This window comes from Musca domestica, unplaced genomic scaffold, assembly GCF_030504385.1.
Source record: "Musca domestica strain aabys unplaced genomic scaffold, Musca_domestica.polishedcontigs.V.1.1 8, whole genome shotgun sequence".
NCBI lineage: Eukaryota > Metazoa > Arthropoda > Insecta > Diptera > Muscidae > Musca > Musca domestica.
Window position 1 is genome coordinate 22864645 of NW_026712409.1, and position 22795 is coordinate 22887439.

The 22795-nt window shown below is 36.2% G+C and overlaps 1 protein-coding gene across 1 annotated transcript in view; it reads right to left on the minus strand.

Moving 5' to 3' along the window:
* Window positions 1-297: 297 nt before the first annotated feature.
* Window positions 298-22795, minus strand: part of LOC101900220 (putative uncharacterized protein DDB_G0271606) — a 49984-nt gene continuing 27486 nt past the window's right edge. Inside the window, exons 2-4 of the mRNA XM_059131050.1 lie at window positions 2551-2973; window positions 2133-2472; window positions 298-1244 (exon numbers count right to left, since the gene is read on the minus strand). Coding sequence (XP_058987033.1) covers window positions 771-1244; window positions 2133-2472; window positions 2551-2973 — 1237 coding nt within the window. The 3' untranslated portion in view covers window positions 298-770. The remainder of the gene's footprint in view (window positions 1245-2132; window positions 2473-2550; window positions 2974-22795) is intronic.

Sequence of the window (22795 nt, forward strand, 5' to 3'; positions counted from 1 at the left end):
GTTGCCAATTGTCATAAACCACAAAAATTTATTATTTCATATCTCAGCTGCTATTCCAAATAAAGAAAAAAAACATGAACAATAAAAAGAAAATGCAACCATGGCAAGGGGTAAATACATAACAGGAGTATGTACGAACAATAAGTTCATTATTTTCCTTTACCCGAAAAGGGTTAACCCGGATAAAAATTTGTATGTAAACATACTTTTACATTTTCCACCTGTAAATAAATTGAAACAAAAAGTGTATTTTTTATAAACATATTTATTTTTATTTATATTCGTACTAGAATCAAAAAAAACTTATATTCAAAATAAATCTCATTTGTTGTTGTTGCTGGTTTTTTTCATTTTTGTAATAAGGAGTATTTTGCTTTCTATATATGGGACTATTCGCAGTATTTCTTCTTTATTTCGTGAAAAAAAAGAAAAAAAAAACTTAATAAAATTAAATTAAACTTAAAATAACTAGAAAAAGTTCTTGTTGTTGTTGTAGTAGTAGTAGAGCGATATAAAGCAATAAAATTATAAAATGGATATAAAATACAAATTAAATAAATGTATGTAGGTATGTGGGTGGTATTGTATATTGACAAAATGTGGGACAAGAGGTGAATTGGGTGAAAATAGAATATATTCAATACTGTGCCAAGAGGCCAAACATGTGAAGGATGTGATTATTGGCAAAAATTCTTTTTGTTTTGATCCAAACATTTGAGGAAGCTCAGGATGAGAATAAATGGATGAAAGGCCAAGACCGCGATCAGGTCTTACTTTCTTTCATACAAATATTCATCCTCATAATAGCGCGGTGTAGTACTGGCTATGAAGATCTGGGGACGTCGCTGTTGCAGTGAAATATTGATTTCTTCGGGAGTTCTATAGACTTGCTGGTGTTGAGGTTGTTGCTGTTGCAAATGGTGCAATTGTGGTGTGGCCGTAAAGAATCGATAGGGTGATGGAGTTGCGGTCGGTGTTGGAGGTTGCGAACGAATTTGTTGAATCTGAGGTTGAATTTGGGGTTGAATTGTGGTCACTGGCAAGGGTTTGCGATAAATCGTGGTTTGCTGTGGCTGAGAGTATTGTTGCTGTTGTTGTTGCTGTTGCTGATGTACGGGCTGATGGCGAATAGGCTGTTGCAGAGGAGCCACAGATGTTTGGGGTCTTTGGTATTGCGGTTGGGTGTGATGTTGTTGCTGCTGTTGTTGTTGGGGTTGTTGTTGGTGATGGAAGCCGACTTGAAGCTGGAATGAAATTATATTTATTTCAAAAATTTTTGAGAATTTGAAAAGTATCTTTGAGGCCATTTATGAGAAGACCTTCTGAAATTTCTGACTTTCTTCTTTGGGAAGGCTTTACTGGCCTTTTATGAGAAGACCTTCTGGCCTTCTATGAGAAGACCTTTGGCCTTCTATGAGAAGAATTTCTGGCCTTCTATGAGATGACCTTCTGGCCTTCTTTGAGAAGACCTTCTGGCCTTCTATGAAAATACCTTCTGGCTTTCTATGAGAAGACCTTCTGGCTTTCTCTTAGAAGACTTTTTGCTCTTCTATGCGAAGATTTTCGGCTCTTCTCTGAGAAGACCTTCTGCTCTTCTTTGAGAAGACCTTATGCTCTTCTCTGATAAAACCTTATGTTCTTCATGAAGACCTTCTGCTATTCTCTGAGAATACCCTCTGCTCCTCTCTGAGAATACCTTCTGCTCCTCTCTGAGAAGACCTTCTGCTCTTCTCTGAAAACACCTTCTGGCCTTCTATGAGAAAACTTTCTGGCCTTCAATGAGAAGACCTACTGGCCTTCTACTCCTCTTTGAGGAGACCTTCTGCTCTTCTCTGAGAAGACATTTGCTCTTCTCTGAGATGACCTTCTGCTCTTTTCTGAGAAGATATTCTGCTTCTCTCTGAGAAAACCTTAAGTTCCTCTCTGAGAAGACCTTCTGCTCCTCTCTGAGAAGACCTTCTGCTCCTGTATGAGAAAACCTTCTGTTCTTCTATGAGACGACCTTCTGCTCTTCTATGAGAAGACCTTCTGCTCTTCCATAAGAAGACCTTCTGCTATTCTATGAGAAGGCCTTCTGCTTTTTTTGGGATATTCTATGAGAACTCTTTGTTATATCTCATTAAACTACTTACAGGTTGTCTATGATGTTGGACACGTTGTCTGGGAGCATCATCCTCTTCATCATAACGATCACGATCTTGATCATAGAAATTCTCGGGATAATAACGTTCCGAATAGCGTAGAGTTACATTGGGTTTACTTTGATGTTCTTGGAGATTGACTGGCTTGTAAAGATACTCATTGACAATGTGATATTTCGAAGATTGTTGGCATGAGTTGTCGTTGGAGGGAGGCATGCAAATCAAATGGATTTGATGGAATGTAAAACCTTCGGGACAGATCCAGGAGTGGCGTTGATTTTCCTGACAATAATGGAATACTTCGCAGTTGAGTGTGTCATCGGCGTAGTAACTAAAGAGAGAGAGAGGGAGAGAGAGAGAGAATTTAATTAAGAGACTACTATTTAATGGAAGATTTCTCTTTACTTACCCTGTTGTCTTTCCATTGCAATTGAATTTCGATTGGGCCAACAATAGTGACAGACGATCTGGTTCCTCTTCTTCCTCCTCGACTTCTTCTTCGCTTGATTGTTTCTTCGATCCTTTGCCACCCTGATATTGTTGCTGTTGTTGTTTACGTGTTTGATAGACGGGACGTGGTGGCTCCTCTTGATCCTCTTCCGATTGGGAATAATCATAGAGCGGTTGTTGTTGCTGCTGTTGGTGTTGTCTATAACCTAAATGTGTTTGGGCCTGTGTCTCGAAGAGATCATCATCGTTGGCCTCTATGGAACGTGATTGAAAGCCCTGAGGCTTGGCCGTGGTTGCGGAGGCTGTTAAACTATCGGTGGCCGCTGTTTGACTGTAACCGATCAGACAGGACAGGAGGGAGACTAGCAGCAAGAAATACAAGCTGGAAAAAGAGAGGGATAATGTAAAAAATGTACATCAATTTAAAGTATTTTGAATTTTAGAAAGTGTTGGATTCTCTAAAAATTTTAAGTATTGGTCCCAAAAATTGAATAATTATTTTCCATGAGAAAGTAAATATTAATGTTGTCAATAGTTTTAATAACGTCATTTGCATTAAACTACAAATGCAGCTCATATGAAATTCAATCAGTTTCGATTTTTTTTTGGCAGTCACATTGGCAAAAACAACCGTAGATCATTGTTTCAATCATCTCAAATACAGTCACGTTCATTAACCACCTGTTATCTGTAAAGTATGGGTTTAATTTATGCAATGACTTTGTAATGACCTTACCATTTGACATTTGCCAAAAAACATACAAGAAACATAACAATATTAAGGCGGAAGGAAAATATTATGGTTTTGTCATGGGAAAATATGAGAATTTTGTAGTCTGAGGTATCAATAAACTGGTATTGAAAGTAAGATTTGAAAATATGGAGAGCTATGCAACCGACACAAGCAGATCAAGGCGAAACTATAAACTGAAAATGGGCCTGGGAATAAATCATGTGGGACATATTTTCACTACAACCCTGCTTAATATTGAATTAAAATCAAAGGATGGAGCCCAAGCTTTATACCAGTTTGGAAAAAATATCACTTTTGTTAGTACTTTTTAAATAATTCTGATTTGAGTTTCCTTGAGGAAAATATAGGAACTTTGTAGTCTGAAGTATCGAGTGACTGGTATTGAAAAAAAAATGCAAAAATGGAGAAGTATACAACAGACACAAGCAGATCAAGCAGATTTTAATGAAAATAAGTCCGGAAATAAAACATATCGGACAAAATTTAACACAAACCTGCTTAACCTTAAAATAAACTCAAAAAATGGCGCCCTAGATGCATACCACGACGGATAATAAGACCAATTTTGATAGTTGTTGTTACACAATTGTGATTTGAGTTTCCTTGAGGAAAACATAGAAACTTTGCAGTCTGATCTCAAAGTAAAAGCAAAGAGTGGCGCCCAAGATGCATACCAGGGCGAACAATAAGACAGTTTTTTACAGGTGGTTTGAATTACAATTTTGAGTTGCCTTGAATTTAAATACTTTGACAGGAAATTTAACGGGTAAATTGACTTACTCACCGTTCTCCATTTATTATGGCTACTCATAACACAAGCTGTCAAAATACTTACTGTCGCTATAAGGTCTTCCAGAGAGAAAATTCTCTTAAGATCTTTAATCTGACTTCTAAGTATGATATGATAGATCTTTTTTTTTAAAAAAACAAGAGGGCATAGAACTGAAAGTCTTTTCATAGAAGAGCTTTAGCTGCTCTCAAAGAAGAGCAGTAGTTCTTCCCCAAGAGAATATGTAGTTCCTCTTCTAAAAGAGCTGGAACTACTCTCATAGAAGAGCTGAAGCTCCCCTTAACGAAGAGCTGAAGCTCCCCTCAACGAAGAGCTGAAGCTCCTCACATAGAAGAGCTCTCAACGAAGAGCTGAAGCTCCTCTCATGGAAGAGCTAAAGCTCCTCTCATGGAACAGCTAAAGCTCCTCTCATTGAAATGCTGAAGCTCCTCTCATAGAAAAGCTGAAGCTCCTTTCAACGAAGAGCTGAAGCTCCTCTCATGGAAGAGCTAAAGCTCCTCTCATTGAAATGCTGAAGCTCCTCTCATAGAAAAGCTGAAGCTCCTTTCAAAGAAGGGCTGAAGCTCATCTCATACAAGAGTTGAAGCTCCTATCATACAAGAGTTGAAGCTCCTATCATAGAAGAGCTGAACCTCCTCTCATCGAAGAGCTGAAGCTCCTCTCTCATAGAAGAGCTGAAGTTCTCTCTCATAGAAGAGCTGAAGCTCCTCTCTCATAGAAGAGCTGAAGCTCCTCTCTCATAGAAGAGCTGAAGCTCCTCTCTCATAGAAGAGCTGAAGCTCCTCTCTCATAGAAGAGCTGAAGCTCCTCTCTCATAGAAGAGCTGAAGCTCCTCTCTCATAGAAGAGCTGAAGCTCCTCTCTCATAGAAGAGCTGAAGCTCCTCTCTCATAGAAGAGCTGAAGCTCCTCTCTCATAGAAGAGCTGAAGCTCCTCTCTCATAGAAGAGCTGAAGCTCCTCTCTCATAGAAGAGCTGAAGCTCCTCTCTCATAGAAGAGCTGAAGCTCCTCTCTCATAGAAGAGCTGAAGCTCCTCTCTCATAGAAGAGCTGAAGCTCCTCTCTCATAGAAGATCTGAAGCTCCTCTCTCATAGAAGAGCTGAAGCTCCTCTCATCGAAGAGCTGAAGCTCCTCTCATGGAAGAGCTGAAGCTCCTCTCCTAGAAGAGCTGAAGCTCCTCTTATAGAAGAGCTGAAGCTCCTCTTATAGAAGAGCTGAAACTCCTCTTATAGAAGAGCTGAAGCTCCTCTCAGAGAAGAGCTGTAGTTCCCCCATTGAAGAGCTACAGCTTATCTTATAGAAGAGCTGCAGCTCCTCTCTTGGAAGAGATGTAGTTTTTTCCTTGAACAGATATAGTTCCTCTTGAGGAAGTGCTATGGTTCTTCTCCTAGTAATGCTATAGGTCTTCTATAGAAGATATATCTCCATTCCTAGAATAGCTCTAGATTTTTTTCCTAGAACAGCTGTAGCTTATATACTAGAGATGCAACCCTCTTCAAGAGGAGCTATAACTGCTCACAAAGAGATGCAGCTCCTCTCCCAGAAAATCTGTAGCATCAGACATTGAAAAGCAGAAGATCCTCTCAGATAGAGTCCTAGCTCATTTCATAGAAAATGTGTAGGTCCTCTCATAGCGGAATAGTAACTCCGCTTATTGAAAATCTGTATTTGCTCTCCTAGAAAAGTTGTAGCTGTTCTCAAAGAAGAACTGTAAATCCTCGCAATGAAGATCTGATACTCCTCTCCTAGTAAAGCTTAAGCTTCTCTCAGAAAGAGCTCTAGTTCCATTCATAGAAGTTGTTTAGCTCTTCTCATAACGGAATACTAGCTCCTTTTATTGAGAATCTGTAAAAGCTCTCCTAAAAAAATTGTAGCTGCTCTCGTAGAAATACTCCAGCTCCTCTCTTTCTAATGAATTCATATCACAGAGTTCTTCTCGTTTCGTTTATGCCTGATGTACCTACCAGAGAAATATGGAATAATTTATAACCCTTACATGACAATGCATCCAAATACATAAAACAACAACCACAAGAAAACTGCATTTCATTTTCAATTGCAATAGGTTAATTTTTACAACAAAAAAGCCAAACGATGTTGTTTAACAATTTATTTTATTGTTGTTTATTTTCACCATGCAACTGGTTTCTGTTGTTGCAAATGCAAAACAGTTCCCATCATAAAAAATCTGAAATATATGTGTGTGTATATATAATGGCATGCATACATATGTTTTCTTTGACGTCACTACTTTATCAACAGCTGAAAACCCCCTCCTCCTCGGCAGATGAGCTTAGTTGCAATTTTCTGTTGCCAGTAAATTTCAATAAACTGCATTTGATTATTGTTTTTGTTGTTGTTGGAACGGTTATCTCGTAAAGGTTGTTGCTACTCTGCATGCTAAGTGAGCCCAGAGAAATAGAAAACAAGAAAACAGATGAGCTGCTCTTTGTGAAGAGGCTATGTTAAATAAATTTTACTTTTTTTTTCGTCTTGGCATGTTGGCGCATCTTCAATTTTTATACCCTCCACCATACTATGGAGGGTATATTAATTTTGTCATTCCGTTTGTAACTTCTCGTAATACTCATGTCAGACCCAACAAAGTATATATATTCTTGATCAGCTAAGACGATTTAGCCATGTCCGTCTGTCTGTCCGTCTGTCTGTTGTAATCACGCTATCTTTCGAAAGAATTGAGATAGAAGACTAAAATTTTGCACACATGTTTATTTTGCCAGTAGGCAGGTTAAGTTCGTAAATGCACTATATTGGTCCACGTTTTCATATAGCCCCCATATAACGGTACCTCCCGATATTCGATATTTTGATAATTTTAGCGAAATTATTCACCGGAATTGTTTCAAATTTGGTGTTTGAAGTTCGAAATGGATACTACAGCCTAAGACAGAAAATTGTCTCTGCAGGTCCACCTCTTCGTATAACCCCGATATAACTGTACCTCCCAATATTCGGTATTTTGATGATTTTAGCGACATTATTCACCGGAATCGTTTCAAATTTGGCATTTGAAGTTCGAAATGGATACTACAGCCTAAGACAGAAAATTGTCTGTGCAGCCCACGTCTTCGTATAGCCTCCATATAACTGTACCTCCCTATACTCGGTATTTTGATGATTTTAGCAAAATTATTCACTGGAATTGTTTACAATTTGGCATTTGAAGTTCAAAATGGATACTACAGCCTAAGACAGAAAATTGTCTGTGCAGGTTCACGTCTTCGTATAGCCCCCATATAACGGTAAGTCCCTGTATTCGGTATTTTGATGATTTTAGCGAAATTATTCACCGGAATTGTTTCCAATTTGGCGTTTGAAGTTCGAAATGGATACTACAGCCTAAGACAGAAAATTGTCTCTGCAGGTCCACCTCTTCGTATAACCCCGATATAACTGTACCTCCCAATATTCGGTATTTTGATGATTTTAGCGTCATAATTCACTGTAGTAGTTTTAAATTACGTATTTAGAGTTTGTAATGGAAACTACAGTCTGTGACAGAAAATTGTCTATGCAGGTCCAGATCTTCGTATAGGCCCCATATAAAGATACCTCCCTATATTCGGTATTTTGACGATTTTAGGTACAATACCCACCGAAATAGTTTGAGATGTCATATTTGAAGTTGGTAATGGAAGCTACAGCCTGTGACAGAAAATTGTCTATGCAGGTCCAGGTCTTCGTATAGCTCTATGCAGGTCCAGGTCTTCGTATAGCAGAATTTTTGGCGAATGTAATTTTTTATCGAAAATTTTCCAAATTCTTTCTAAATGGTGGAGGGTATTCAAAGTTCGGTCCGGCCGAACTTATTGCTTTTTTACTTGCTGTTGTTGTTTTTGCCATCATGGACGGCAATTGTTGGCCACTGTGAATTAGCTGGCAGCCAATGGAGTTTCGGACTCCAACATCACATAAGGCTTTTTTTTTTGAGAGTAGTTAACATATTTCACTTTGTAACGCATTTGTTGTGTCAATATTTAAAAGGTCAGTTGCAAGTGCTGGCAATCAGAGGGGCAGACAGACAGAAACACACTCACACAGTCGATATATGCTTGTACATAGACAGCAAATTGCATGCATGCATATACGTCATGAATATAACATTGTCAAAATCTATCAGCAAATAAATATCTTAACTGTTAAGTAAAAGTGATGATCTTTGTTGAGGTGCCTCTTGATGGAAAATGTTACGAAGATTTTTTTTTTTCCGAAACTTTTAGAGAATTCAAGAAGCTTGTGATTTTTCGCCATAAAATATGACTGTGAGAAATATTAAGAAGTGTTTTTTCTTGATAATTGAAAAAAAAAATCATCCTCATCAGCCAATTTTGATTGAAACGATAGCCATTTACGAAAAGCGTTTGTGTCTTAAGTCTTTCGTTTCGCATCTTCACTTTAGTTTCTTGTTTTTTTTTTTTTAATATTGTGATTTATTGTCCCCTTCATTTAGCCACATTATTTTTGTTTGTGTACATGTGTGCATTGAACTTTTTAATTAGATTTGACCAACATTTTTATCATTGTAGTTTTGTTGTTGTTGTTGCAATACATTTTTTGTTAATTGCAATTACCATAATAAGGTGACAAGCGGCAAACAAGTTGTGGCTGGAAATGCAACAGGTTTTGAAGTGTTTGAATTTGAAATCGTCTTTTTTCGTAGACGGCCTTTGCTTCCGTTCAATGTTTGTCACCAAATGCTTGTTGTGTGGCGGAAAAAGAAACCAGGGAGGAAATTGTATTTAAAAACTAAGCTATTACATTAATGTTCGGTTAACTACTTTGGAATTGTGTGTCAGTTTATTACATTGACTTTGAGGTGGTTATGTGCCAGAGGAAGCACTTTTTTATGGTTATTTTGTATTTATTTTTTTTCTTGTATTTGAGAAACGAAAACTTAGAAAAGTTTTTTTTTTTTATAAAAAAGGAACTAAATAATTTAAAATTTAACTTTAATAGATCTTCTATTGAATAAATACCTCCTGTAGATCTTTGATTGAAAGTAGAAGTTCAAAAAGTCGATTATATATATTTAATAAAAAAAATACTTTCAGAAAACAGAAATTTCAGAAAAACTATCTTCAAGAATTCTTTCATTGGTAGTAGACCTTTAACAATCTTCTAAACAAAAGTAAAAAAATGTTAATAATTAAGATAAAGGAGACTCTTTAAGCTGTCTTTCAAAATGTATGAGACCTTTAAGAATCCGTCTATATATAAAATTACCTTAAAGCGGTTCTATAGGCAGATAATCTTTCAATAGGATTTCTATAGACCCAAACATTTCGAAGATTTTTTATAGACAGAAGATCTTTAAGAGGTGACATAATAACTGCAGATGTTATTCGGAAGATGGTACTCTTTAGGCGATTTCTAAAAAGAGAAGACCCACTGGTTTTTTCTCAGAGAAGACTCCCTGGTTTTTCATGAGAGGATATCCCATGGCATTCTATAAGAGAAGATCAAGTAATCTTCTATGAGAGAAGTCCCACTGGTCTTCTTTTAGGGGAAGGTCTTATATGAAAAAGACCCACTGCTCTTCTTTGAGAGAAGTTTTACTGGTCTTCTGGTCAGAGAAACCCCACTAATCTTCTTTGAGAGACGATACCCAATGGTCTTCTATGAGAGAAGACCCAATAGCCTTCCCTCAAGGAGTCCTTCTATAGCAGAAAGATCTTCAGGATGCAATGAAATAGCAAAATAACCTCCCGATGTTTGTTTTATGTACAAGACAGTCAATAGGTCTTCGATAAATAAAGGGGGCCTGAAGAGTTCCTCTATGAATAGAACACCACTAAAAAGATCTTTTGTGGGTAGAAGTGGGCTCTCGTAAGATTCGAAAATCTCACTTGGTTGCCTAGAGGGCCCCTCAAAACGCCTTCTATTAAGATTTTATAGTTGGAAGACCATAAATAAGGATTTCGTATATGGAAGGTCCTCGAAAGGTCTTTTATGAATAGAATTTCCTCAATAAGGACCAGACCATTTGGAGCCCTTTTAAGAAACCTTATCTGGTCTTTTTTAATATAAAACGCTCAAGATGATTCTTAAGATGTCATCTATCGTTTGGAGATCACCAGGATGTCTTCTAAATGATCTTCCATAGATAGAAGACCCTTAAGCGATATACTTGTTACAAAATATTCTTAGGAGGTTTGAATGGAAGGATGGTCCTATAAAGCTTTCCTATATTCTCTATGAATATAATACCCAAAAGAGGTATTCAATAGACATTAGACTCTGAAGAGATCTTCGACAGCTAGAAGGCCTCTAAGAGGTGTTTTAATCCAATATCTTCAAGAGGTCTTCTAAAGATAAAAAGCACGTTACATATAGACATGCCTTCAAGAAGCTTTCCAATTAGCAGAAGACTCTTATGAGGTCTATTATATACTTAAGACCCTAAGAATATCTTCAATTGATAGAAGACCCTCACGAGGCCTTTTCTGAATATGGAAGACCCTAAGGAGATCTTCTACAGGTAAAATGACCTATCAATAGATATTCAAAAAAGCTTCTCAAGTAGTCTCCCCCAGACAAACGACTTTCAAGAGGTCTTCAATAGCCCCTCGAAATATGACGCCTTCTATGAGTAGAGTTTCCTACAGAGACCTTCTACCCACTCCAGTGGTATTTTATAGGTAAATATGGAATACCCTCAAGGACTTTCAAGAGGTCTACAATAGACCCTCAATATATAGGATGCCTTCTATGAAAAGAGTTCCCTCAAGCGGCCTTCTAAAAACTCCAGTGGTCTTTTATAGGTGAAGATGGAACCCCTTTAAGGATCTTCAATTAATAGATAGCTGACTCTCAAGAGATCTTCTACAGATATACAGTTGGAGGCAAAAGCTCTTTCTTTGGCAGAAGATCCTCAAGAAGACACTGAGGAGTTTTTCAGTAAAGACGAAGACCCGAAAAAACTTTTCTATAAAAGAAATTATTCTCAGGATAAAAAGGAACATATTTCGGGAACCTTAAATAAAAAGAGGATCCTTATGAAGTCTTCTTCTTCTTCCTCAGGCAGTTTGTTCTATAAAAAACAACCTTAAAAAGTTCTACAGAAATATGTTCAGCCAGATGTCTTATATTAGAAAGTATTCTGTAAATAGATTCTCATAAAGTCTCCTACTGAGTGAAGATATTTAGGAGGGCTTCTATATGAAATAAGTAAAAAATCTGTAAGTTCGGCCGGGCCGAACTTTTAATACCCTCCACCAATTGGTACAAATTTGGCAATTTCCAAAAAATAAAATCCGTTAAAAATTCTGTTAATATCTTAAGAATGCCGAATGCTTATACGACGACGTGGGCCTGCATAGGCAACTTTTGTCATAAGTTATTACAATATTTAAATGCGAAACTTGAAGAAAAATCTGTTATAATGTAGCTAAAATCATTAAAATACCGAATATCGGGGGGTACGGTATATGAGGGCTATATGAAGACTTGGACCTATATAGCCCATTTTCTTTTTTATGCTGCAGTATCTATTACGAACTTCAAATACCAAATTTGGAACGATTTCGCTAAATAATGTCGCTAAAATCATCAAAATACCGATTATCGGGGACTACCGTTATATGGGGGCTATATGAGGACGTAGACCTACAAGGCTCCTTTTTTGACTTTGGATTACGAATCCATTACGAACTTCAAATACCAAATTTGAAACGATTCCGGTAAACAATGTCGCTGAAATCATCAAAATACCGAATATCGGGGGGTACCGTTATATGGGGGCTGCACGAAGACGTGGACCTGCACAGATAATTTTCTGTCTTAGGCTGTAGTATTCATTACGAACTTCAAATGCCAAATTTGAAACAATTCCGGCGAATAATGTCGCTAAAATCATCAAAATACTGAATATCGGGGGGTACGGTATATGAGGGCTATACGAAGATGTGGACCTACATGACCATTTTCTGTTTAATGCTGCAGCATCTATTACGAACTTCAAGTGCCCACTTTGAAACGGTTCCGGTAAATAAAGTCGCTAAAATCATCAAAATACCGAATATCGGGGGGTATGGTATATGGGGGCTATACGAAGACGTGGACCTGCACAGATAATTTTCTGTCCTAGGCTGTAGTATCTATTACGAACTTCAAATGCCAAATTTGGAACGATTCTGTTAAATAAAGTCGCTAAAATCATCAAAATACCGAATATGGGGGGTACCATTATATAGGGGTTATACTAAGACGTGGACCTACATAGATTATTTTCTGTCTTAGGCTGTAGTATCCATTACGAACTTCAAATGCCAAATTTGAAACAATTCCGGTGAATAATGTCGCAAAAATCATCAAAATACCGAATATCGGGAGGTACCGTTATATGGGGCTATATGATTTCTTGGACCTATATGGCCCATTTACGAACTTAATCTGCCTACTGGCAAAATATACATGTGTGCAAAATTTTAGCCATCTATCTTAATTTGTTCGAAAGATAGCGTGATTACAACAGACAGACAGACACACAGATAGACAGACGGGCATGGTATTTCGAGGAGTTACAAACGGAATGACAAAATTAATATACCCTCCATAGTATGGTGGAGGGTATAAAAACACCTTGGGGGCTTGCTATATATAAAATATCCTCAGGATTTTTTTTATGGCTCAGGAGGTCTTCTGCAAACAGAAGGAACTCCTATTATATTCTACCAATGTATAGATAGATCCTTCAGGATTTATTAGATTAGAGATCTCCAATAGTTCATTTATCGCTCAGGACAGAGGACAGGACAGAAGGGTCTCATTTTGTCTTCTAACGAGATCTTCTATAGTTAAAATATCCTCAGTGGGCCTTCTTAATATATGGAACATCCTCAAGTGGTCGAGGATACAATTATGAAGTTTTCTATAGATAAAATACTCTCAAGAAGCAGAAAATGACCCCAAACGGTGTAATATGGACAAAAGGCCTTTAGGAGGTCTTCATGCATAGAATACATGAAATGTTCTCTGTACCCAAACACTTGTCCAGATTTAACTCCCAAGTGTATATTTTCCCTTCCTGAATTATTTTCTTACCCCTTACCACGTCCCTGTTAGTTCCCACAGCACAATGGGTATCTTCTTCTTTTTCCATTGTTGTTAGTGTTTCGTTTTAAGTTTTTTTTTTTTCAAATAAACAACAACAACACACCACCAACAGCAGCAATGACAAGCAACAGCTTAAAATGCAATCAATGGAACATCTTTATGATATGGGAAAAATCCCAAATACATCTCCAAGACACACACACACATAGACACAGCCAGCACGGCAGGCAAAAAGTGCGCGGGAAAATATTGGTGTTTTTATTAGTTTTTGTTACGTCGATTGCGGGACAAAGGGGTTAGGCTGCCACAGAACAGCGAATGGTACAAAAAGTACTTAGTCAAGTACTGAAGATGACACCAGACCAAAGAAGACAAAGGCGAAGAAAGAGCAACGAAAAATAACATTAAAACAAGTTAAACCACGTTGCCAATAGCGTTTTTTGTGCGATTCTTTGTTGTCATATTTGTTGTTGTTGCTGTTTGTTAGCTAGACTGCCACCAGCCTCAAAGTCACAGTCGTTGAGACTACATTGCTTGCCACTATTATGCAATGCAAGGCAACCAAAAATTTGGCAAAAAAATCAAAACTTGAAGAAAAATCTTCTTTTTAGATTCGTTTCATGTGGTTTTGTGGCGTTTCGTTTTCGGCATCTTCTTCGTCTTCTTCTTTCTAAATGATTATGTATTTTTGTTGTCGGCATTTCGCCTGGGAAGCTGGCGAAGAAATGAAAATTGTCGTTATGCCTCTATCAACACCATTGCCAGTTTTTTCGGCAAAAAAAAAAAAAAAAAAAACAAAAAAAGGAAAATTTTTCTTGTTTCCTAAGCAAGGTAAACCTTTGGAGGGTTCCTCGAGCTGCCGTTGTCATGTCAAGTAGCAGCCACTATTTTGTGAACTATTTTATGAATGCTATATTTTAGTGATAATCGATTGAATGGTGTCTATCATTCATTAATTGATTGAATGTTTTTATGAGATGTTTACATGAGAGAAGAAGGGTATTCTTGATAGACGCAAAAACGAAAGACTTAAGACACATACATGGTTGTTTGATTGGAAACTTTTTTTGAGAGAGAGATGTACATATGTAATGAAGAACGTAATAAAATTTGTCTAAGTTCCTCCGCTAGGTCCTTTTAACACACCGGGACTGTTTATACCCTCAGCCATATGGCTAGAGGGGGTATATATCATTTGATACGGCCAAAACGTGCCTCATCGAAATAACGGTTTTATATCCTAGGTTTCTTTGGACCAAATCCTTTGCAAGACATTTGAAATCGATCTAGCGATGTCCGTCCGTGTGTCTGCATGGTTGGTGCGCACGATAACTCTCGAAAGGAGTATCCGATTTAGTCCAAAGTTGGTATATCATAATATTATTGTCAAACTTAGATCGAGTTCGGAGATGAGCAATATCGGCCTACTTCTTCTGGTACCTCCCCCACAAAAAAATATCCGATTTTAAGAAAAAACATGTTGACAGGATCAGTCGGTTTTAACGACAGATGTCTACCCCCAGCCTTTAGTTATGATTATTCAAACTGTTGACCCTTTATGGGGGAGGTTCCGAAGCAGTTGGCCATTATTGTCTAATTCGTATCTGACCTAAGTCTGATATAAATATTACAACATGCCATATTTGGACTATATCGTCTACTTCTTATACTTTATATGAGATATATGCACATTTTTGGAAAATGTGGTAGTATGTGTAAGGTACCAGATATAGCGGACCGAAATATTCCACTTCTAATACAGATAAAAATATTGGTATGTGTAAAATTTGAAGGAAATCCAATTTTTTGCAAAATCATAAATTCCGATAAATTACAATATTCATATCAGATTTCTGGTTAAGAGAAATATTTAGATATTGGAAGCTGTATAAAATCGGAGACTTCTTTCAAATCATGACAAGTTGTGATAGATATAAGTATTGGAAATTGTGATTTTTTGTGGATGAGATACCAGATCGGGTTGGCAGATATCTATTATCTTCACAACAGATTTCGCATTAGCAAAGATGTTTAGATATGTGAAATTTGAAGAGAGTTGGATGCTTATTTCGGATTTTATGACCGTTTTGCTTATTCAAAACGTTAACCCTTTGTGGGGGAGGTTTCAGAAGAAATTGTCCGATCTCTACCATCTTTATAACAGATCTTGCGCTGATGAAAATGTTGAGATGTACCAAGTCTGAATGGATTCGGATGTTAATTTCGAATTTTATTAGCTTCATGGATATTCAAAATGTTGACCCTTCGTGGTGGAGATACCAGAAGAAGTGGGCCCATAAAATCCATCTTCACACCAGACCTTAAGTTAAAAAAAATATTGCCATGTGTGAAATTTGAAGACAATCGGACTCTTACATCACATTTTATATGAGTTAAAATTATTCTAAAGTTTGTCCCTTTGTGGGAGAGGTACTTCATGGAGTGAACTGATAATGTCCATTTTCGCACCTGAAATTTTAGGATTTGCAAAGTTGGAGCAAAATCGGATTATCCTTTCTCTTTCTATGGAGAAAAATATATATTTTGAATATTTTGACGTTTTTTGGGGAGGTACCAGAAAGAAGTGGACCGATATTGCCCATCTCCGAACTCGATCTAAGTTTGATAATAATATTATTAGGATGTACCAAGTTTGGATCAAATCTGGCGCACCAGCCAGCCAGACAGACGGATGGGTGGACATCGCTAGATCGACTCCAAATGCCCTGAATCGGATCTGGTTCAAAGAGACCCAGGGTGTAAAACCTTTATTTCGACCAGGCACGTTTTGACCGTATAAATAATATATACACTCTCTAGCCATATGGCTGAGGGTATAAAATAACGTATGAATGGGAACAACGAAATGCTTCCTTGACTTTATCTCTGATTTTTGGAAATCAAACTCAATTGGGCCCTGAAGAGACTTACATTACAAGTGGTTTTATATTGGCAATTTTTGGAGTGTCAACTACTGAAAAACAAAATACCAAATAACAACTTTGTAAAGAACTCTGCCTGACACTCTCAAAATACCCAATAGGAAGTATCATTATATAAGGCCTATATATAATAGTGCACTTAGCTTCACAAAATTTTGTGGGGAAAGATTCTTAAAATACCTAATATTTGGTCAATACATAATGGTGGAATTATATTCGCAAAATTTAGCAGGGAGATATTTTGCCGGCTAAGAACTTAAAATGTCAATTTGAAATTGACACCGAAAATTAGAAGGTACCGTAGTATGGGGCGTATATCAAATACTGGAACAATCTTCAAAAGTTTCAGCAAAGAAGAGATTATACCTCTCAGAACCATGGTACAATAAAGAGATAGAACAGCTTCGTAAAACTCCAGAAATACAGTCCCGAGGCTATGCCCACTTCCTGTCAGACTCATTGAAAATTATATACAACAAGTTATTTTCATTTTATTTTTCATAGTTTTCTTCATTTTTTAAATGAGTTAAATAGCGCGAAAAAAAATTAAAATACCTGAATTTTCTCTCAAAAATATGATCCAAACTGTTCAATCTTTCAATTTCATGGCTTAACTTGCGAGCCACAATGTACGTCAATGTAATGTAAATGTCTCAGAACCTTAAATGTCAAGTTCCACATGATTTGGATTAAAATTGTGGTCAAAGTATTTAAAAAAAAAATTAAAAGAGTAAAAAAAACATTAAGTTCGACCGGACCAAACTTTTAATACCCTCCACCTTAGGGCAAAGGAAACATTAGAGCCCATTATGACCCACATATACCAATTTTTAGACATTTTAGAAATGTGCCAAAAATCATCAAAATACCGAATATCGTGAAATACGGCTATATGGGGCTATACAAAAACGTGGACCTATACCGTACCGTTATATGGGGGTTATACCAAATCGTGGACCCTTACATTATGACCAACAAATACCAATTTTGAGACACATCTGTGAAAAAATGTGGCAAAAATAATCAAAATACCGAATATTGGGAGGTACTTTTATATGGGGGCTATACCAAAGCGTGGACTTATACATGGAATGTTTTGCCATACGAACTGGGACCCGTTATGACCTACAAATATCAATTTTCAGACAAATCCGTGAAAAAATGTGGCATAAATCATCAAAATTCCGAATATCGGGAGGACAATACCAAAACGTGGACCGATATATCTCATTTTCAGTAGCAACCATCCTAGACGGAATATAAATTGCTCTGCTTAATTTTGGCGCTCTACGTTAAAAAATGTGGGCTGTATCGTGATTTCAAAAGACGGACAGACAGACGGACATCGTTAAATCGACTTAGAATTTTATGCTATGAATATATATATATATATATATAGCTATGAATATATATATATATATATATATATATATATATATATATATATATATATATATATATATATATATATATATATATATATATATATATATATATATATATATATATATATATATATATATATATATATATATATATATATATATATATATATATACTTTATGGGGTCTACGACGAATATTTAAGGATGTTACAAACGGAATGACAAAGTTAATATACCCTAATTTGCATGGTGGAGGGTATAATAAATTACCGAAACTTGGACCGATATGTCCCAATTTTATTACCAAACATTCTAGGGGTAGTATAAATGTCTGAACAAAATTTCATGACGGATGAGTAATTCTACTCTCTACAATTAATTTTTGTTACGTATTTAAAACATTTCATTTCATTCAATACTAATGAAACAGTTTGCAACTCTCTTTGAATCACCTGATAACACTAACTTTCTTTTTCAACGACAAATTGCACTTACCACCCATAATTTATGTGCAGAAACGTAACAAAACTGAGCAAAATAAAAAATTGTTCAAAAACCAATTTTACCAAATATTGCATAAAAATGTTTATATGTCGCCGTTCGCATGACAACATAACGCAGTATATGTTCGTCGACATTTACGTGACCATTTATGGCGAGCACTAGGAAATAGTTTGGGATAGGGGGATATTTTTTCGTTTGTTTTGGTGTAGCTTTTTTGACTTTGGAACTGGTTAATGCAAAGAAGAAAAGTAGATCAGCAGGTTAAACGTGGCAGCGAAGTCCTTACTCGCTGTGGGTTTTGTTTTTTTTACAATAATTACATATTTGGAAATGGTAATTCACATTTTTTAAGACTTTGAGTTATTGGATTATGCTAATATGGCTAATATTGAGTAGATATTTCCTGTTTACAAGACTAATTACTTAATAATACAAGAAAATGGAAGAATTTGCTAAAATTATAATAAATCAAGTTGTGAAGACAGTTTTATTAAAAATATATGATTATAAATATAGGAGCAGAACTGGATGCTTATTTCGGATTTTATAATCGTTTTTGTTATTTAAAAATTTAACCCTTTGTGGGGTAGGTACCAGAAGGAATCCTCCGATCTCTACCGCATTTATAAACAATTAAGCAAAGGCTCTAGTCGTGCGGGGCCGACCATGTGATACCCTGCAACACTACAATATGTTCGAAGTTCCCTTATATCCAAATCCATTTTGGAAAATTTCGTTTTGGAAATAATGTCAAAGAGCCCCGCCCAGAGGTTACCCTTAGTTTTTGGACCCGGAGAATTTGGCCAATATTTATGCACTCCGTAGTGTTGTTAAGTATTCCAAACAATTTCACACGAAAATTGTGGTCCATTTTACAGCTAAATATAATCCAATGGTCATCCAAAATGCTAGACTTCTTCCCTGTGCCTACATCTCTTCTGATGCGAAATTCCGTGTCGAGCGACTACACAATTAGGAAAAATTAAGTTTTTTTTAGTCCAGGCTTTAATTCTGACCCTAACCCTACCCTCATGCAAAATTTCGTGAGGATCGGACGATAATTGCGATATGCATATAATACCGTGGTAAAACGTAGTGTTGAGGGGGGGTGTAAAAATTTAGAAAATTTACAATTCAAAATTGTAAGTCAAATTGATAAAATCGCATGCGATAAAAAATATGATTAAAATTGAAAAAATTCGACAAAAAATATTCACTTTTTTATTGGTATATTTTTCCGCGATTTTCTTAGATTTTTTGCTTTTCTGGCAAAATACCATTCCGAATTGATGGGAATTGTGAAAATCGACCCAGCGGTTCTTGATTTATAAACAGAATAAATAAGATCTCTTTCTTTTACATATATATTGTAACTATTTTGCTATATATCCGATTTCTTGGCAGCAGTAATGGCCAGAAGTGATCTATCAATGTATTTGTAATTTGACTGGGATTGAAAATATTCGCGGTTTAGTGGACATTTTCCTATTTTCTAATATAAAAGTTAGGGTCTATTTAACCCGCTAATTATTGTCCGATGGCCGCACAAATTCTGCCCACTCCTAAACTTTAACTCCATGTAAATTTTCGCGTCGATTGGTTCATAATTGTGGCCAATAGAGCAACTGCAAAATCAGGATTTTTTTCTGTTTTTGGTCCATTTCAACCCCTAAATATCGTGCGATCATCTCCAAAAACAATAGCATTCTATTCTAACCATATCCCCACCTTCATTTTCAATTTCGTGAGGATCGGTTCATAATTGCGACCTGTAGCTTGATTACATATTAACATGGACAGACGGACGGACGGACATGCATAGCTAGATCGCCTCAGCTCGGCGAGATAGGAAGATCCATATATACTTTCCTATGTGGAAAATCAACATTTCGAGGTGTTACATAATTTTTGGCCCAATCAAACTTATAATACCCCCAACACATAGTGTTGTAGGGTATAAAAATACACGTGTGTCGAAAAGTATTAAAATCCCTCTTTGTAGGGGGTACCAGAAAGAGTGGACCGGTATATCCCGTCTTCGCAGAAGATCTTGTGTTAGTAGAAATAATGGAAATAAAAAGTGTAAAATATCAGGAGAACTGGATGCCTCTTTCGGATTTTATAATCGTTTTGGTTATTCAAAACTTTGACCCTATGTGGGGAGGGATATTTTCCATCTTCACGCCAGACCTTGGGTTAATAAATATATTCTGATGTGTGTAACTTGAAGACTCTTACATCACATTTTATACGAGTTATTATTATTCAAAATTTTGACCCTCTGTGGGGTAGGTACTTGATGGAGTGGCCCTGGCCCAGCAGTGATGCAAATATTGGGATTTGCAAAGATGGAGCAAAATCGGATTATCCTTTCTCTTTCAGTGCAAAAACTATATTTTTCGAAGATTTCGCCCTTTTGTTGGGGAGGTAACAGAAAGAGTGGACCGATATATTCCACCTTAACACCATATCTTGGGTTAGTATAAATATTAGGATGTGTGAAATTTGAAGACAATCGGACACTTACATAAAATTTTATAATAGTTGTAATTATTCAAAGGACGCTTTGTAGGGGAGTTACTTGATGGAGTGGATCGATAGTGTCCATTTTCGAACCTGACCTAGCACTAATGCAGATATTAGGATTTGCAGCATTGGAGCAAAATCGGATTATCGTTTCTCTTTCTGTGCAGAAAATACATTTTTGTTTTGAAAATGTCGACTATTTGTGGGGGAGGTACCAGAGGGAGTGGACCGATGTGTTCCATATTAACACCAGACCTCGGGTTAGTAAATATTGGGATGTGTGAAATTTGAAGACAATCGAACTCTTACATCACATTTTATATGAGTTGTTATTATTCAAAATTGTCTCCCTTTGAGGGGAGGTACTTGATGGAGCGGATTTATATTGTCTATTTTTGCACCTGATCTAGAACTACAAATTTTAGGATTTTAAAAGTGTTTTCCCTATTTGTGCAGTTAAATATATATATATTTTTTTTGAATATTTCAACCTTTTGTGGGGGAGTCAACAGAAGGAGTGGACCGATATTGCCCATCTCCGAACTCGAAGTACCAAGTTTGGGCCATACCAGATACATCCTGAGGCAGGGTTTGGCCGCATCAAATCAGCCATATGGCTGAGAGTATAAAAAACCAAGCGCCGACAGTGCTCGTCAAACAAATCAGGATTATAGCTCGGATAGTTTTAATTTTTTTTTTCGAGGACTATGGGTCTGTCAAAAATCTTTCAGAATATCTTTGACTATAATTTAAGTAATAAGGATGATAATTATAATTATTATAATTATAAGTATTTGTTTAAATCCCCTTCTCTGCCCAATAAAGGTTGTAACAGTGCATCAATGTAACCTTTCGTTTACGGGGGTATTATGATTTCAAATACAATTTCAATTAGCCATGTCCATTTTATTTCCATTTTTTATTCCATCACCAATAACAAAAACTTTATACACAAAAAAATCCACACATAATTGAATTTAAAAAAAAAGTATGTCAAAACTAATAATGTCCACATTTAATTGAAAATCATTAATTATTTTAATGCCAAGCCATTAGCCTGACCAATCGGACAAATAGATGCAGCTTATTCAATCGCTCACAGCACTGGCGGTTAAAAATGAATTTGGGCAAAAAAAAAAAAAAAAAAAAAAAAAAAAAACAATTATTATTGTTAACATTTGGCGCGTATTATTAAATGGTTTTCTTTTCATTTTTGTTTTGCTCCATTCATATTGGCGCTATTTTTGCAATTAAGCCTCAGTGGCGATTTCATCAGGAACTGAACGTTTGCCACTTGGCTTACGCGCTGCATATAATTGAGGTCATAAAGGGGTTTAAATGATGACAATCGAAAGTAAAAATAGAAAAATAGACTTTTACTGATTTTCCAAAGGAATGTCGAGTATTGTAGAAAACTCTGAGAGGAAAATTTGCTGCTGGAATGTGTAGACGGGAGAGGATTTTTTCTCTTAGTTTTTGAGATGTCTATAAATCTACAAATTTTTTTACTAAGTGACTTATCAATGTCTTCTTTAAAAAAAAAAAAAAAAAATAAATAAATAAATAAATAAATAAATAAAAAATAAATAAATAAAAACAAGTAAGCAAAGGCTACAGTCGAGCGGGGCCGACCGTTGAATACCCTATAACACTATAATAAATAATACAGTTTATATGGGCGAGATACTCGAAAGAATTCCACAAGATATTGTGACAAATAATAAAAGAAAACCATCAGGTTTCGTTCTCTAATTTTCGAATAATAGCAACTTAAACTAATTTGCTTATTTCCAATTTATTGGAAGATGTTGCACGTAAATGGTCTTCCTAGATCTGGAACCAATATTTCCCAAAGACATATTATCTCTCAGAAGTGGCAAAAGATTAACATTTATTATTGGTTTTTGACTAAAAGGCACCTATATGAGATACAGACATTTGACTATATTCTTCAACGAAATCAGCCTTAACGAAATAGTCAGAAGTGCGTCTTTCCTGTATTTGTGAATACTCCAAAAAGTCACTGGAATGGACATTTTCGTATTTTGTCTACAAAAGTTGGCAAACTATTTCACACAGTGAATATTTTTGGATGGCCATCCAAAGCTGCTTGGCTTTTGCAATGTCCGGTAATCCCCATTCAAATGTGCGTGAGGATCGGGCGATAATTACGACCTGCTGACAATTTTGCAGTTTTTGGTCCATTTCAACCCCTAAATATAGGGCGATC